Source organism: Rhinopithecus bieti, unplaced genomic scaffold (genome assembly GCF_001698545.2).
Source record: "Rhinopithecus bieti isolate Rb0 unplaced genomic scaffold, ASM169854v2 scaffold_38004, whole genome shotgun sequence".
NCBI classification, from domain to species: Eukaryota; Metazoa; Chordata; class Mammalia; order Primates; family Cercopithecidae; genus Rhinopithecus; species Rhinopithecus bieti.
In genome coordinates, this window is record NW_016816095.1 from 1,734,909 (window position 1) to 1,754,086 (window position 19,178).

A 19,178-nucleotide genomic window follows, 5' to 3' on the forward strand; every position below is an offset into this window, starting at 1 on the left:
GTCATGACTACAAATCACTTTGTTTATTCAATTAGACACATGTCACTTTGGAAAGCCACTACTTGTCAAAATGTTCTTGGATACAATTCTAAACTGCAATCTGTTCACCCTGTGGCTGAGGTTATCTCACATTTAAAAATAACATATATTTTATTTTATTTATTTATTTTTGAGACGGAGTCTTGCTCTGTCGCCCAGGCTGGAGTGCAGTGGCACAATCTTGGCTCACTGCAAGCTCCGTCTCCCTGGCTCAGGTGATTCTCCTGCCTCAGCCTCCTGAGTAGCTGGGATTACAGGTGCCCACCACCATGCCTGGCTAATTTTTGTATTTTTAGTAGATATGGGGCTCCACCATGTTGGCCAGACTGGTCTGGAACTCCTGATGTCAAATGATCTGCCCACCTCAGCCTCCCAAAGTGCTGGGATTACAGGTGTGGGCCACTGTGCTCGGCCTAAATATATTTTATAATTTAGAACATTTTTTTTTTTTTGAGGACAGCATTTTGGAAAGTTTGGTTTTTACATCTGCCTTGATATTTTAATAGAAGTTAACCATATGTTATTCTGGTTTAGAATGTGTATTTATATTATACATACACAGAATATCTACACATTGCTGAATCCTCCTGAATATAGTATCCTGTGTTGTATCACACAATGGTAATTACAGAGGCATGGGCTTTTTAGGAGCTAAAGTGATGCCTGTAGTTTTCCTATTGATTTGTAATCTCTTTAGTGAAATCTTGTAGCTAATTGGTTATGAACTTTACCCTATATGCTCATCATAACTAAATGGCATCTAGAGACGTTTCCCCTAGTTTTGTTTGTAGAGGGCTTCTGAAGGAATACAGAAATATGTTCAAAGTGTGTGAAATATAATTTTACATAATTTCATCAAGAGCAGCTACTAGCATGTTTGGCATATGGCTTCTCATTTTAAAAGACCATGATTGAACCTTGTGCTACGAATATAACAGAATGAGACTACTACTGCTTCAGACACCACTGATGAGTTGAGAGGCTCTGAGAGAACACTGGAATCCCCTGTTTGGTCAGGAGTCCCACCTTTTCAATGTGTGCTGCATGTGGCACTAGACAGCAGCTCTGCTTAATTTGGGGTGCAAACTGAACTGCATCCTGATGTCCAGGACATAACTGGAAGGGGTGTAGAGCTTAATACACTGCTATAAAATAGTGAAGCAGGGAAGGGTTTTTCTGCTTTTTTTGTTTTGTTTGTTTTTCCTTACTACTGATTTTCTCAGACTATTATTTCCTGGAGGGAAGGCACTAGCATTTTCTTCCTTTTTTTGTTTTTTGAGACAGTCTCACTCTGTCACTCAGGCTGGAGTACAGTGGCACGATCTTAGCTCCCTGGAACCTCCGCCTCCTAGGTTCCAGCGATTTTCCCACCACAGCCTCCTGAGTTGCTGGGATGACAGGTGTGCAACACCATAAATGGCTAATTTTTGTATATTTTGTAGAGACAGGGTTTTATCATGTTGCCCAGGCTGGTCTCAAACTCCTGATGTCAAGTGATCCACCTGCTTTGGCCTCCCAAAGTGCTGAGATTACAGGCATAAGCCACTGCATCCGGTTCAGCAAGAGCATTTTCAAGCACTGGTCTGAAAACTAGTTTAGACTGAATATATTTGGAAGGTTAAAATGCACACTCTCCAACACCCACAAAAAATTATTTTAAGGAGGAATGAACATTGAAGCAACATTAATCTGAAAAAGTGACCATTAACTATAAACATTTAATTGTACTATACTGTCAAGTCAACATTCTGAACCTTCCAAAAACCTCTGCAAAGTCAAGAGCTAGATTATTTTGCTGAGATTGTGACTTTTTTCTCTGGCTATCAGTAAAAGTAGAGTACTAGTATGATATGGTTTAGGACGGGAGGCCAAAGTATAACAGACTAACTTAAGGTCTTGCTTTTCTGGCAAAGCACCCTTTAAGTTGTCTGAGATGCAGCTAGTATGTGGGCAAAATGTTGGAAACATCGTCTAGACAACAGAATTGTGTTTCATATAAATAATATTCTTGATGAGATTAGGCTGGTCATATTTTGCAAATATTCCTCTTTTGGTTTGTGGCATCTGACACATGTTTCTTCAGAGTATATTTGCTAGCACATTATCAGGTCTACTCCTAGGAACACTTTTGCTTCTTGCTTTTTTCTCAGATTACTCATTTTTCCCCTAATATTCATCAAGTCAAGTAACAATATATGTGACCCCATTTGAGTTGCAGAATGTTTTATTTCCCTAATAGTCTAAGAAGAACCAAANAACAATACATTACGATGTCAGCTGTCTATGAACAAGAGCTCACCGTTCTGTACATCCAGCACGTGATGTTTATCTAATGTCCAGCCACCCATGTTGGATGCATCCAATTCATAGCCCTGCAGAATGGCAGTCCTCTTTTCCCACAGAGTCAGGTCCAAACACGACTCATACTCATATCCAACTGACACTGGAATCCAAACAAAGCACAGCTCAGCTTTCCAACTACTGGGGGAAATGCAATGTATTTTCTTACTTGGAAAAAACTGCTGTTTTCGCATCTGTGTTCTGAGACTGTATTTCCACTTATTTGTGAGCAGTTTATTTTTTAATTTAAGAAGAGTTGACCATATACAGGATTTTTAAAAAATGATCTCCAAATATTATTTTCTACTGATTTAACAGAAAATGAGTGTTTTTCTTCCCCATACCGCCCCTTCATGAGGGGTTCACAGCACAAAATAAAGTCCAGATTGGGCAGCTGGTTAAGTAATTAGATCAGTCTCAAATAGCAATTAGATAACAACTAAAAATAATGTTTGCCATCTGAATAATTAGAACTCCTTAGTTTTCAGGAGTGTTAAATTATGGAAAATATTTATGATAAGTAAGGTTCAATGGAACAAAAAAACTAGCCAGATTATGACATTATGGTGACATATTACTATCAGAAATAAACAAACTAGCCGTAATATGAATAAATCACAGATGAAAAACTTTCCAGGGTTCACAATGAAACAGGGATTTTAAAATTTAGAAAGAATGAAAGGAGAAGTGGCAACTACTGGATTGATTTGAACTAATTCAAATCCAAATTACCTATTAATTTCAGAGCACAATGTTCTATTTTAAGGTAAAAACTAATTAAAACAAAAACATATCATTCTTCAGTTTTTGATGCTCTGAGCTTGAAGCTATACTATATACCTAATCTCTTTCTCTCGTGTCTCAACACATCACACTTTGATCGCATTGTCCAGTCATTCAATAAAACAACTGGTTTGACTGTCCTTTCACTGAATGAACTGGCCCTTCTAGTGAAAACAGCTAATGTAATTCATGGACACAAATGTCTGCTATCCTGTGTAATATCAACATAGATATTAATATATGAAATATATTATGAAATATATGAAATTATATTATTATATAATAGAAATTATTATAATATATGAATAATATATGAAATTAATATATGAAAATATATTAGTGTTAGATACAGACATGAAAACAAATAAGGAAATCCAGGGAGGTAAAATTATAAAGAGAAGAAAATGAAAAAAGAAAGGGACACAATAAGGAAAGAAACATGGGGGGAAAAGGATGTGACAAGCTGAAATGTCACTCAGAGCATTCCTCAACAACATAATTTCAGCCAGGAAAGACTGATATTTTCTTCTTGCCACATGGAGTACGTTCCTTTTCCCATCGTAGATCTAAACTAGCCAAGGTATAATATTCCTAGGACAACCTTATTCTCTTTATATTCTGTTTATCCACTGACTTCCCTAGGTTACGATTAATTTATGATAGTTCCGGCTTTGAGAAAAACTTCATTGCAGCAAAGATTTATATGGAACTTACCTACAGCTTCAGATAGACCATAGACCTTCTGATTATATGCATCTGTTTTATCCCATATGAAAGTATAGGCCAAGTTTGGTGAGGCAGGAAACCACTTTTGGAAGAGTCTTCCTACTACAGCTACCATAAGATGAACCTTCATTAAATTAAATGGAATAATAGACTGGGTCATGGTGATCTTGAGAACTGACTTATACCCTGCAGCTCTGGAACTCAGGTAGGAGAGTTTCAAATCTGTTCCTGGAATTGTAGTTTCCTCGTGGAGTACCTAAGTTTGAATAAAGCAGAAGTTTCAAACTGTGATCAGGTATGACTATTAAAGAAAATGTATTTATGTAGTATATATTCACTATATTTGTGAATAGTGACTCTTTGTGTCTTAGTGTAGTTACTCTTAAAGACAATGTGCTTATTTTAGTTGCTTTCGGACAACTAAAGTAAGACACAAAAGAATCACTATTCACAAATATGCATTTGAGCTGTTATCTTATTCAATAATTAAAAATAACTCTGCTGCCAGCCCAAATGTCTCTTCCTAAAAGCCTCTTGTCATTTATTCTGAGTTAATCATACCTCGGGTGCTACTCTTCACATGGGAAGCACTGTGACTGCTTCATCAGGCTGACATGCACTGACTCGTTAGTGTAGTAGTCACAGTGGATTCTCACTAACCCATCTTTCACCCCATCACCCTGGAGAATTAGAGCAGACATTTGTAAGATGGTTAGCTTGGAACAGGGATGCAGTCTAGGCCAAAGATCTGGCCTGTGCCAGCTGGCTCATTTAGGGACTAAACCAATACTATAGCCTCATCAGCTGGCTGGTCACAGTCTATAAAGACAGTAAGGATAACAAAAAAGACTCAATCATTTGGGTTAAAGTGTAGCAAATTCCATATCCATGTTGAGAGGTAATATAATAATAGCACCTTGTCATAATTAAAGATTGAGCTCCAACTTACCATGGGTTTTTGATATGATGGTAAATTAGATAATATTTTAAAGCTCCATAAAATTTATCCTAGAGAGAAACTAATATGTTATTAAATGCACACAGAACCTATCAATTCACACTTTTTTATTTGAAACTGGACTGTAAAAATGAATATAATTATGTGCATAAGAATTATCTCCTTTACAAATTAAAAAAGATTATACTCTTAACCCCACAGATTTCCAGTGTGACTAGCTCCGTGAATGCCGACAACATTTATATTAACAAATGCAAAATACATTATGCCAAAACATTACTTATTTTGAAAAATGTACTTCATGTGGCATATACAGTTTTTCTAAAGAGTTCAGATTCTCTTTACCAAGCTCCTGTTAGTTTGATGAATAAGAACAGCTCTTCCTGGGCTTTCCACATATGCTGTAAGTGCAAGGCTATCTGTGTTCAAGAACGTGCACCAGGAATTCACTACTTTCTCCACGAAGAATTAAACAGTACTCTCAAAGGCTTCCTCATATTGCCTTATCAAGATTCATTATTCAGACAGAAACGGCTGCCTTTTCATGTTGGAAAGATCTTAGAATACTGATCCAGTGTTCAGCAATGTCTCCCCTTTCCCCAACACCTCCACATAGAACAGTTAAAGATGATGTGTATCTGCCATCTCCAGACTTTAATAACTTCAGTAAAACCCTCCAAGACCCCTTGTACTGAGGGTGGAGCTGTCAGCTTCAATATAAACAATCACACAGTTGGAAGTAGCACAAATGAATGGACGAAGGAAACTTCCATTCTGGCCTGTCAGTCGGTGTTGGCATGAAGATGGACGCAATGTGGTACAGTACAGTAAGAGGCATTTCTAATGAAGAGTAAGAGGCATTTCTAATGTAGAGTAAGAGGCATTTCTAATGTAGATACACAAATTTATTACCATTGGAGTTTTCCTTCAAACATGCTGACTGAATTCAGCCACAAAACGGCCTTAAGCAAAATAGTTTACAAACATATAGAAACTGTGTAGAGCTGGGGAAACCATTAAATTTAAGGCTGAGGGTACTTCTGTAAGACTGTAGGTTGTTAGGGTGAAAGGTTTAAAGATAACTCATTGTTCTCCCATAATCAGTGAAATATCAATGAGTTAGTTCGAAAAATAGATTCGGTGACTCCAGAATGGTCCTGATAATATGTGATTTAACCCTAAAGTCCATCATTTGCTTCCTCTTATTTTCAAAATAACTTCCCATCCATTTGATAGGTCTTCCACGAGTAAGGGACTCTCTTATGAATATTATATGCATTTCCTGTGACCTTCCAGAAGCTGCCTCTCTATTTCAAAATATCATGTGTTATACTGGATTTTAGTATCTGTAATTCTGTTCATTAAAGCATGTGTTTCTCTGATGTAATTTAACTTGACCATGTTATTGAGCATTAGAAGGAAAGGTAAATCCAGCGAAAGTGGGAAAATAAACCATCAGGACGACTTTTGCCGGCTGCGTGAGCTGTAAATCCTATTCCTGATCCTGTTCAACATTCGGTTAGGAACCACGTCCTGCCAATTCTATCTTCCAGTCCCTGTCTAATGTGTTCCCTCTTCCTCATTTCCACTACCATTGTGACTGCAAGGCCCTCTCCATCTGAGCCCTGGATACGCATGGATATACACTTCACAAGAAGAGCCTGTTCACTCATTTCTCTCTTCTCTCAATATCTTCTGCACTTCTATCAAGTGTGTTTTGCCACTTGAGTTAACTTTAGAGAAATGCTGAAAAAACTCCACTGGGGCCTGGGTTCCACATCACCTAAAGAATTCAAGGTCTCCACTGGATTGCGCCTCAGGGCCATTTATAAACGGGTCCTGGGGTCATCTTCTGCCTCCTTCCCCATTATCCCCTCCACAACATGACTTGTTTTTGCCACTCCACTGTTGCTTACACACCTTCAATCTGAAACATGCTTTCCTCCCTCTAGCCTAATCCTTGTTTAAGACCAAACTCCTCAGTCATTCTTTCTTTGGCTTACTCAGGAATTGACCTCTCCTTTGAACTTCTATGATTTTTCATTAAAATCTTTATCGTATTTAGAATGGCAGGATGCATGTCTTATTCTTCTTTTTATCCTAGTAAAGTACCTTGTACACAGTAGGCTCTCAGTACATTTTTACGAAATATTTGCCTACTGCATGAATGAATGGAGAAAAGACTCCATGTATTCATGGAATTGTTGACTATCTGAAACCCATTTTAATGTCCTAGTTGGCTAAAAATTTGACACCTCAGCCAGATACTGACTCTAGGTAAAGTCTATTTTAGGACTGACTATGAAGTCTAGAGTTCTTGCAAGATGGGCCTGGGGAGGAAGTATTAAATTGATTGAGGTTACAATGAACTTCTTAAAGTTTTAGCTCAAAGTTGGCTTGACCATTTCCCAATGAATCCCTGAGGTGTTGCTACTGCAACATCTTTGCCTGTGAGCCTTTTTGTTTTTTGTTATCCTAGACCTTTCTGGCTCACCTCTTGTAGTCTCTATCTGTACTCCCTCCCTAGGTGATCTCCCCCAGTGCTTTATATTTACATGCAAATGACTCCCAAATTTACCTCTTTAGTTTCAACCTCTTTCCTGGACTCTACTCTTCCATGTCTACTTCTACCCTCAAAGACTTTTGTCCAAGTCACCAAAATTTCTCCTGTGGACAACTGAAGTTGCTTCCTAACTGGTCTCCTTGTTTCCACCCTTGCCCAATATAGAATACTCTCAGCACAGAAGTTCCTTAAAGGAGGAAATCAGTGAGTGTTACCGCTCTGCTTAGACACCTTCAATGGCTTCCAATTCTTGAAGAGTTATTTTTGCCATGGTCTTCAACGGCTTGTGATTTATTGACTGCTGCCTTCACTCCAGCCATGCTGTCTGTCCTTTTTGCCACTCCTTGAACAAGCCAAAAATCCCCTTCTATTTTCAGGGCTTGTTCTTTTACTTGCTTAAAGCTTGTGCTGAAATGTCACCTTATTGAAGAGATTTTCTCAAACTCTACTACATAAGATCATACCTCTATCCACTGTCCCCTGCTTTATTATTTTTTGGTAAGTCTTATCGCAACCTGATGTATTTCTGTTGACTGCCTCTCTCCACTCATGAGTTGGGAAGCTCAGTGAGAGCAGGTACCTCATCTGAGTGGTTTACTGCTTTGTTCCCACATAACAGCACCTGGTACAGAACAGGTGTTCAATAAATATGTGGAGAGTGAATATGACAAAGCTGCTATGTGCTAGTGTATTTTAATGACCTCAGATTTTTCCTTACCTCTTTACAAATACAGTCTATTATTATTATACACATATTTTTGAAACATGGTCTCACTCCTGGCGCCCAGGCTGGAGTGCAGTGGGACTCATGGTTCATGCAGGCTTGACCTCCCTGGGCTGAAGTGATCCTCCCACCTCTGCCTCCTGAGTAGCTGGGACTACAGGTGCATGTCATCACACCTGGCTAACTTTTTGTATATTTTATAGACACACGGTTTTGTCATGTTGCCCAGGTTGGTCTCAAATTCTTGGGCTCAATCCATCCTCCTGCCTTGGCCTCCCAAAGTGCTAGAATTATAGTAGTGAGCCACGCCGCCTGGCAAAGTCCATTATTATTATACCTAATGTCCTGCTTGTAAGATCTGAAAGTTATTTCTAACTGGAAACATGTGGGATGGAACACAATCCTCAGATGTTTCAGTAGATGAAACGAATGGGGAACGCATGGCTATTCCTTAGAAAGTTATATTAATGAATATTTTCTGTCAAAACTACCTTTTCCAAAACACTTTTTACTTACAACAATAATTAAACAGTAAGTTATTGAGACTAACAGCCATGTGCAATAGTGAGTGGTGTCAGTAGCACTTGGTACGATGTCAGTCAAGCTGTCAGGTACATTTAGACACTAAAGTTTTTTTTCAATAAATAAATAAATGAGCAAAGACATTATTAGTGATTGAGTTGAAGCTATATTTTCATTTGACTATTACTAATAAATATGTAAGATATAGCCTGAAGAAAAAGTATTTTGTTTGAGTAGATCTTTGAGAAATAACTAGATAAGCCAGGCGCGGTGGCTCACGTCTGTAATCCCAGCACTTTGGGAGGTGGGCGGATCACGAGGTCAGGAGATCGAGACCATCCTGGCTAACAGGGTGAAATCCCATCTCTACTAAAAATACAAAGATTAGCTGGGCGTGGTGGTGGGCGCTTGTAGTCCCAGCTACTTGGGAGGCTGAGGCAGGACAATGGCATGAACCCAGGAGGCGGAGCTGGCAGTGAGATCGCGCCACTGCACTCCAGCCTGGGTGACAGAGTGAGACTCCATCTCAAAAAAAAAAAAAGAAAGAAATAACTAGATATCCTACTATAACAATAGCTACTCTAGGACACACACACACACTATAATTCATTCTATAGAATTACTTAAAGATAACACTGGAATTCTATAATCCATGGTTTTTTTTTTTTTTTTTGAGACAGGGTCTCACTGTGTCGCCCAGGCTGGAGTGCAGTAGTGCGATCTCAGCTTACTGCAAGCTCTGCCTCCCTGGTTCAAGCGATTCTCCTGCCTCAGCCTCCCAAGTAGCTGGGACTACAGGCTCTCATCACCATGCCTGGCTAATTTTTTTTTTTTTTTTTTTTAGTAGAGATGGGGTTTTATTATGGTGGCCAAGCTGATCTTGAACTCCTGACCTCATGATCTGCCTGCCTCGGCCTCCCAAAGCGCTGGGATTATAGGTGTGAGCCACTGTGCCTAGCCTCTATAACCTATTTTTAAGATTCTCTGGCAAAACATGATCTGAAGATCTTGTAGTTACAAGTACTGCCTGTGAGAATATTTTACCTGTGTTTCAGGAATGATGGGACTGTCTTCAGGAGAAGATCTGAAAAAGGTGGATAAAGGTGATGACACAATGATGGGATTTGGCCTCACGAATCCACTCAGATCACAGCTGGGAATGTCATTCTCTTCTTTCTTCATGACTAGGGTATCCATCACATAAAAGACATTCCATGGAATCCACACAGTATGATACTGAGTGAGGAATGGGGATCGTTCAAACACCAAAGTGAGAGAGGCCCCACCATTTGCCACCAAGTCAAACCTAAGAAAAAACAAAGTCTGCTTAGTGAATTGTCTGGATCCCACAGAACTACCAACACACCTCTCCTTAAGTTAATATGCTTTATAAGGAAAATCAACTTTTTCTCCCAACTTTTATATGAAATAGTTTCAGATGTATAGGAATATTCCCAGAGTTATACAATAAATACTCATATGCCCCATGTGTATTCACCAAGTTCACCAACTTTTTTTTTCAAATTTGCTTTCCATGGACTCTTGTTTCGGAACCATGTGAGCTCAAGTTATAGACTTTATAAAATATTATCCCTAAAGATTTCAACATGCATCTGCTGAGACAAAGAGCATTCTCCCACAAAACTACAGTACTATCACCATGCCTTAGAAAATAAAATCAACTTTTGAAGTATGTGCGTATATGACTTTACATCTCTGCCATATGTACTGTCACAAGTTTCTAGAGTCTAAAAGTTGCTGCATTTCCACATTAAAAAGGACAATCAAACATGACAGTGGTACAGGAAGATCTAGTTTTTATATTTCAAATCCTTCAGAGACAGTATGATGGGACTAACTCACATTCCATCCTGGCGGGTAATAGTATATCCATATTCTGGGTAATGGAAAAACGAGACATTTACTCCAATAAGTGGAGTTCCATCAGCAGTCAGTACTTGGCCTCTGATGACAGATGCAAGGCTGTTGGAGAAGTAGAAGAATGAGAATGAACATCTGTCTTTTCAGGCCAACATTATCATGATTTATAGATAATTCAACCTAAGGATAAAATAACACTATTCTATGCAATCAATCGTTATTCACAAAAACCAGACCTGAAATACTCCCAAGACAATGTCCCTTTTAATTCAGTGTAATTCATATTCTTTAAATGCCTTCTGTTTATCCTGGGTTTTAATTTGTGGCAATCTGTTTTTTGGAGTGTTATCAAGACCGATAATTTAGAGATGAATTTTTAAAATGATAAACTCTGTGCTTTTTTCATAAGTCATATACATGGTGCTCACATGAAGAAAAGTAGACTTTCCAATTAATTCTGAGGCAATCAGTAAATCTTCAGGGACCAAGAAGTATAAGATTTAAGGGGGCAATAAGGAACATTTGTACAACAACTTTTAATCAACTGCTGGCTATAACTGCATTAATGCTGTTAAATTACTGCAGACCCAGGAGTTCTGCTGTAAATCATCTTCTTTTGCTCAGTGAGACACAAGACACCTGCTTTCACTTACTGGTTTATTTTCAGGTCATTACTGCTCTGTAAAGCACCAGTCAAACAGCTTATGCAATCTTACTGCCATGCCGTCAGCAGTTCCATTACATTAATTCATAATTTATATCATTTAGTAAGCTCAGCTAAAAAAAAAAAAAGGGCACTTCTGTTTTGCCTTTTGGGGTCTTTTCATTGCTTCTTTTGAAACATTTCCAACTATGCCAACAAAATCAACTAGTTAAATGAAGATGTATTGACTCTTTAATGTAATGTCCTGTTATGTCTCAGGCACTGAAATTCACAAAGTATGTGAACTGTGTTAAAAATGCTTGAAATGCAAAGTTTGGTGAGGACTTTGCAGAAAGAGGAAAAACTGTATTTAAAAAACAGCAGTTTCCTCAAGCTCACAGTCATGAGTATTTCACATAAAGTATATGTAACTGTTGATAACATCATTACAAATCTACATACAGAAAAGAAGCATTAACCTCTTATTGAAAGGACTTTCTCCAGGTATAACATGGGTGCTATCAGATCCTATAAGAAAACTGACTCGATCATAAAAGGATTTGGCAGCTTGCTGAGAAGGCGACTGAAGGCTTTGGCTAATGATGTCCTGAGGATCCGGCAGGCCCCGACAATAGGGCTGATTCTGGCAGGAACTCTGTAGGCAGCAGTCGGGATCCATGCAGTCAATGAGTCCATCTGTAGAGAGAAATGTTCCCCAGTAAGGGAATTTTCCTTTTGATGCCATAATGTAGAATCAGTTTTGTTTCTTGACTGTTTTTTTTTCACATCAAGTGATTTTCCACTGACTATCTGATAGTAATTTCTACGAGGCATACTTTTTGAAACCAGAAGAAACAGAAATACAACACAGTCATATGCCACATAATGACAGACCGCATATAAAAGGGTGGTCCCATAGATAATAATGCTGTATTTTTATGGTACCTTTTCTATGTTTAGATACACAAATACCACCGTGTTACAACTGCCTCAGTATTCAGTAGAGTAACATGCTATACAGATGAGTAGCCTAGGAGTGTAGTAGGCTGTGTCATCTGGATTTGCGTGAGTGCACACCACGATGCCCCCACCATGATGAAATTGCTTGACAACACCTATCTCAGAACGTATCCCCATCATTACGTGACATATAAATCTACTTGCATCTGCGTTCACGGAGAGTAAATATTTGGATTAGAGATGGCTGAAAAGAATCATATAATGTTTGTTCTGAGTAAGAAATAAAAAATTAGTGATTAGAACAATCTATTAGTAGTAGTATGAAGGCATATGGATTAGTTATAAGTAAAGCTACTCAAATATCCTATATTTTAGAGACAATGCACTAGGAGTTAGCACAGTGTGTATGGTAAACAGGAATCTATGTAGGATGAAGCTCTAAAATTTGGGAGAGGGTCAGAAAGTGAAGTTTATGAAGTGTAGCAAACACAAATCAATATAAAATGAATGAGACTAGCCAACCACCTTTCAATAAAATAGCTCTTCTGGCGGGTGTAGTGGCTCACACCTGTAATCCCAGCACTTTGGGAGGCTGAGGCAGGCATATCACCTGAGGTCAGGAGCTCGAGACCAGCCTGGCCAACATGGTGAAATCCCATCTCTAAAATTAGCCAGGTGTGGTGGCAGGTGCCTGTAGTCCCAGCTACTCAGGAGGCTGAAGCAGGAGAATCACTTGAACCCAGGAGGTGGAGGCTGTAGTGAGCCGAGATTGCACCACTGCACTCCAGCCTGGGCAACAGAGCACAACTCTGTCTCAACAACAACAAACAACAACAACAACAACAACAACAACAACAACAACAAATAGCTCTTCTGAGGAAGGTTAAGTGTGTTCCAGATAAAATCAGGCATTTCCCAAATTTTAAACAAGGACTCCTAGAATACACCGACTAAAATGGAGGTATTAATTAAAATGTGGTAAATGTAAATCGGCCATAATATTAGAAATAATAAGAAATCCATCATGAAAAACTGACCTATAGTATTGATGACATAAAGAGAATAATGGATGAGAAGAATTTGCCAGTGCTTTCTCCAGGAACATCAAAAGGAAACTACACTCAATGGCCCATGTAAGTATTCTGTTTAAAAGCTATAACCATCCATTAGCAGTTGAGTGTTTCAAGTTATGATCATTTGATAACATTATCCTTTAAGGTCAGGCTTTACTGACCAGTTGAAAAACATGAATTTTTTTTTTTTTTGACTGAGTCTTCCTCTGTCACCCAGCCTGGAGTGCAGTGGCATGATCTCAGCTCACTGCAACCTCTGCCTAACTGGTTCAAGTGATTCTCCTGCCTCAGCCTCCTGAGTAGCTGGAACTACAGGCACCTGCCACATGCCTGGCTAATTTTTGTATTTTTACTAGAGACGGGGGTCTTACCATTTTGGCCAGGCTGGTCTCGAACTCCAGACCTCAAGTGATCCACCTGCCTAGGCCTCTCAAAGTGCTGGGATTATAGGCTCAGCCACTGAGCCCAGCTGAAAACATGAACTTTTATCTCCTTGGTAATTACATTTATCGGTATTGATTAATAAAAATATCAGTTTCTGAAGACTTTAATCTTAGGAGAACTGACAAAATAGTTTTAAAATCTTCCAACTGAAGTATCAAGTGTAGGTATGACTCGGGTAGCAAGCTCAGCTGAAAATATCTGGACGACCATTATGTTTTATTTACACAATTAAAAAAAAAATCTTTTTTTTTTTTTTTAAACTATCCTAGCCATTGATTTACGTTAGGCTATTCTTATTAACAGAATATTAGCTTGCCCCTTCATTATTTGACAGCAAACTGAGATAAAAGAAAACAGACAAAGTTGAATTACATTGCCCACTCTAAAAGGCAGGTGAGCAACAACACAGGTAAGGTAAGAAACAGGACGTGAGGAGGCCTGGCTCAGCACGTCACTTTGGCCATCTGAAAAAGACATGTAGCGGACACTGTTCTTTCCCGGACCCATTTCCCTTTCTCTGGGCAAGAGATGAAACTTTTTGTTTGCGTATCCGGCCTTCCCCAGCTCTCAGGCCATGTGCATAACCTTCACTTCGTGTTTGGTTCAGAAATGTTCAGGTGACCTAACATGTCTAACAAGAGTGAATTTCAGGAACAATCTAAAAGAGATTCTTCCCCTCAACCAGGCTTGATCTGTGAGGCTGTGTGGCTGGGATTGCTGCAGCCGCCTTGCTGCCGTTATAGAAACTGCTGGGAATGGAGTCACCCCCAGGCAAGCAGAGCAAGGGCTGGAGGAAAAACTAACAGGTCAGATACAGACACAAAACCTTTGAGGTTTTGCCAGAAGCTGTGCTTGACCTCCTGGGCTTTTAGTTATAGAAATGAAGGCATTCCCTTTTTCCTTAAGTCTGTTTGAATTAAATTTTCTGTCACCTGAAACTGACAGAGACCTACCTAGCTTATCAGAGACAGTAACTAAAAATCTCTTCACTAAGTTGGGGGGAGTGGGGAAAGGCTTAATAAGTGAATACCTGAATTAAATTTATGAAGTTGGACCCTTTTCACACTAATAGTTTAAGTTTTTTGTAACCATAATTTCCATACACATGAACATGTGTGGGTCAGGATTTCTGATAAGCAGATCTGATGACACAAGGTTTCCTGATAGTATATATATTTTCATGTCTGTTATATTTCTAAGATAATGAGTTGTTAATCATTTGAAACTGCATGTTTATTTCTCTGGAAAAAACTAAAATCATGTTTTAAGATAATCAAGCCGGGCGTAGTAGCTCACACCTGTAATCCCAGCACTTTGGGAGGCTGAGGCGGGTGGATCACCTGAGGTAAGGAATTCGAGACCAGCCTGGCCAACATGGTGAAACCCCATCTCTACTAAAAATACAAAAAAATTAGAGGGGCATGGTGGTGGCTGCCTATAGTCCCAGCTACTTGGGAGGCTGAGGCAGGAGAATTGCTTGAACCCAGGAGGTGGAGGTTGCAGTGAGCCGAGATCGCACCACTACACTTCAGTCTGGGTGACAGAGCAAGACTCCATCTCAAAGCAAAAAAAAAAAAAAAAAAAAAAAAGAAAATCAAATGAAACTGAATGTGGAAATTTCATATACATTTATCAAAATATTACTTTCCTAGGCAAAAGGGCATGAAGATGAAAAATGCATAAATATTTCTCAATATTTCTAGTGGAAGAAAGACAACAGTGCGCTGTTGGCTTATTTTTCATGAGGATATATAATAATAATGTAAAACATTTTTCCTTCCTCTCTCTAAAAGAAATAGAAGCATAGTTGTTAAGACTTGGACTTCTGAAGTAGTGGACTGTAGATCTACTGCTCCCATATCATTTCTGGCTTCAAAAAAACAATTAGCTAGGCACAGTGGCTCACGCCTATAATCCCAGCACTTTGGGAGGCCGAGATGGGAGGATCACTTGAGCCCAGTAATTCAAGACAGGCCTGGGTAACATAGCGAGACCCTATCTCTACAAAAAGTTAGAAAACTTAGCCAGGTACGGTGGTGTGCACCTGAAGTCCCAGCTATTTGGGAGGCTGGGGTGGGAGGACCACTTGAGCCCAGGAGTTCGAGGCTGCAGTGAAGGATGATCCCACCGCTGTGCTCCAGCCTGGGTGACAGGGAGAGAACCTGTTTCAAAAAAAAAAAAAATAACAAAACCCAAAATAGCAAACAAACGAAAAAATTTTAAAAACTTCAACCTTTGCATCCCAATCATAGTTATATGCTGATGTTTATGGGGAATCTTTCAAATGTGTTTTATGATATGGTACCTTTAGTTCTTACTTGATGGATTTAGAATGGGTGCATATGCTTGGGAGAGTAACAACACAAATATCTGATATTCTTGCAGGTTTTCCCTTGTAGTCATTCTTCAACAAAAGTAGGAAAGACTCAATAGGAAACGTATTTCCAAATATTATATTTTATCTCCATTAATCTGGTAAATTAAGGGTTACGTGCTCCTTACCCTCTCCCCCCCGCCATAATGCTCCCACAGTGACTTCCCTTAGGCAATAGATGGTACAGTTGCCAAAGAGGAATGCTCAAATTTAGTCATTCATCTTTGTTAGTTTATAAAAAGCAAATGTACATCTGGCATGAAGTCTGCAGGTCATAAAACTGCATGAGATTGACACTTTCTGAACTAATCAGTTGGAAATGCATTTTTACAAGCCTCTCTGCTAACATCAATCAGAGAAAGAATCTCATTTTCAACAGCCAAGGTGCAGGGACACCCTGTTTGTTATTTTTCTGCAGAGTTTATCAGTAACTTGCCCAAGCAAGTGACGGATGGTTATGAATCTGGCTTCCTATAACTTGAGAAAACATTTTTCATTTTTTGGTCTGTATTTATACAGCAGCTAAGGCTATCTAGTATAACTAAGTTGATTACCCACTTGCCCAAATGTATAGTGTAGTAAAATTGTCTTTGTGGAATAGCTTTTCAAAAATCATCGAGATTCCATTTGAGTTTCAGGAATATTAGGTTGGTTTAAATTTATATTGGTATAGAAGCCATATCTAATAGCATTAATCATAAAAATCTACATAAATCAGAAATGCTCAAAACCCGCTGAATAATAACTGCAGTGATCAGTTAAGAGCCTGTCTTTCTTCCGTTCAGGCTTTGCAATCTACGTGGTACTCTGATGTAAACTAGATCATACTGTTTATGCTTCCCTCCGCTCAGTCCTTAATATTATTGCTCTCGTTAGCTTTTCTGTCCATTATTTTTAAACATGCTCTTGTCTTTCTTTGTGCATTTTCACTGGTCTTTTACAGTGGCTGGCAAAGTTATTTTGTAGAGCCAAAGAGTAAATACATTCGGCTTTGTGGGCCATACAGTCTCTATGGCAACCGTTCAACTCTGCCTTCAATATGTCAATGAATGGGCATGAATGTGTTCCAATAAAACTATTAAGAAAATCAGGCTTTGGCTCAGAGGCCACAGTTTGCCAATCCCTGGTCCCGCTTCAAGGTCTCTATCCTGTCCTATTTCCTATTCTTTGTTACATCACTCTTGATTTTTTTTTTTTCTGGGAAATTTAAACAATATACATTTTGTTGGATTATTAAAACTCTTAACTAAAGTCTTTTCCTAGGTTACCTTCTATGCTGGCTTTATGCTGCTTGTCAATACTCTCACTTTCTTCTTTCAAGGAGCTATGGATATTTTTATTTGTTTTTCAAAATCTTGGTTTACAGAGTGGAAAAAAATTAATGACTTTTCTTTTTTACTCAAATGATAATTGATACCCACTGTCCTTCCCCACAGTATTTGGTACTTCCCCCCATGCCTCAACCTCCAAGTTTCAAGTCTGAGTTAGAAATTCCCATGTAATATTTTATTTGTGCAATTCAGAATTTTAAAAGTATACAGGTGTAACTTTTGTTATTCTTTTCATTCATATTCTGTAATATGCATGAAACAAACTGAAATATGCATTCATTTCTGGATTGGGATCATGCTAGGTTTTCCACACATTCTTGGTTGTCTACATTAGTGCTCTCCTGGTGACTTCGGACCTCATGTTCACATCATTTCAATGCTAATCATTAAAATGCTTTCTTTACTTGGTCTCCATTGCCTTCTGAGTAAAGTCACAACTCCTTAACATGGCTTATAGACCTTTTACCATATTCATTTCCTCTGCCTGGAGATCTCTAACCTTCTCTCTTACTTCTCCATATAGCCCTCAATTCCTTCAGCCCTCAACTCCAGGCTGGTCATTCTCCTGAACTGCAAAGCCACCAACTGCCTTCAAGATATCTGGCTTGGATATTGCACGGGCATCTAAAGCTTAACATGTATAATATGATTTAACATGTCTGTATGTGATCTTCTCCTCCAAACACGCTGCTGTTCAACTTCCTATTTCAACGAATGGTTCCACCATCCACCCCACTCAGCTTCTCAAAGTAGAAACCTGAATGTTATCCTTGACTCCTCGTCTCTTCCTTTTTTCTCCACCTAATCAAGCATCAGCTGCTTTTCTTCATCTCACATCTCTCTTGAATCAGTCTTTCTTTCTCTTTCCCCGAAACTACCCATCAGGCCACGATGGTCCTCTTTTGACAAATTCCTAACAACAGTGTGTTTTCCCAGGTTCCAGTCTTGCCCCAACTATCCATTCTTTACATGTTGGCCAGAGTAACCTTATAGAAACCAAATCTGATCATATCACTCCTCTGGCTAAAATGCTTCCTTTACTTGGTCTCCATTGCCTTCTGAGTAAAGTCACAACTCCCTAACATGGCTTATAGACCTTTCACCATATTCATTTCCTCTGCCTGGAGATCTCTAACCTTCTCTCTTACTTCTTCATATAGCCCTCAATTCCTTCAGCAATCATCTCAGACAACTGTCTCATTAAGCTCCTTGAGGCTCATCTAGTTCGCTATCCATCCCTACTGTCATATCCCCAGAGCCTGGCACACTTGCTGGCGCCACGTAGGCACTTAATACATTTGCTCAATGAAGGAAAAACTGAATTAAGTTCTTAAAGATTGTTAATTGTAAACAGTTAGAAAGGCTTAGAAGCATTAAGAGAGATGCCCCGTTTTTCGTCTATCATGCTTTCCCTACCCTCAGATACTACGCTAATCCTTGAATTTCTCTTTCTTTTTTACTCCAATAGGTACTTAAAAATGTTCTTGATTAATTGAATATTAAGCAATCCACAGAATTATAAAAAGTATTAGAAGAAATTACATGAAATCCTATGTATAATACTGTCTAATCTCAGAAAGGCTCTATTTAGGAAGACATGTAACCCAGAAGTCATGACTAAAAAGATAAACCTCAGACAAATTTATGTCATATCAACTGAAAACTTCTGCATGCACCATAAATTACAAAGTTAAAAGACAAGTGAAAACCTGGGATAAAATATTTGCAACACACCTAACAAAGAATAAGTGGAATATATAAAGAAGTCCTAAGAGTTAAAAAGAAAGTATCAAGCAGCTCAACAGAAAAAAAAAAAA

General features: G+C 38.7%; 1 protein-coding gene across 1 annotated transcript in view; it reads right to left on the bottom strand.

Annotated features, from left to right (window-relative positions):
- The window catches only part of TENM3 (teneurin transmembrane protein 3), a 494,169-nt gene that overhangs the window by 55,291 nt on the left and 419,700 nt on the right, over positions 1-19,178 (bottom strand). Inside the window, 5 exon segments of the mRNA XM_017854351.1 lie at positions 2,339-2,482; positions 3,877-4,144; positions 9,700-9,961; positions 10,519-10,638; positions 11,659-11,875. Coding sequence (XP_017709840.1) covers positions 2,339-2,482; positions 3,877-4,144; positions 9,700-9,961; positions 10,519-10,638; positions 11,659-11,875 — 1,011 coding nt within the window.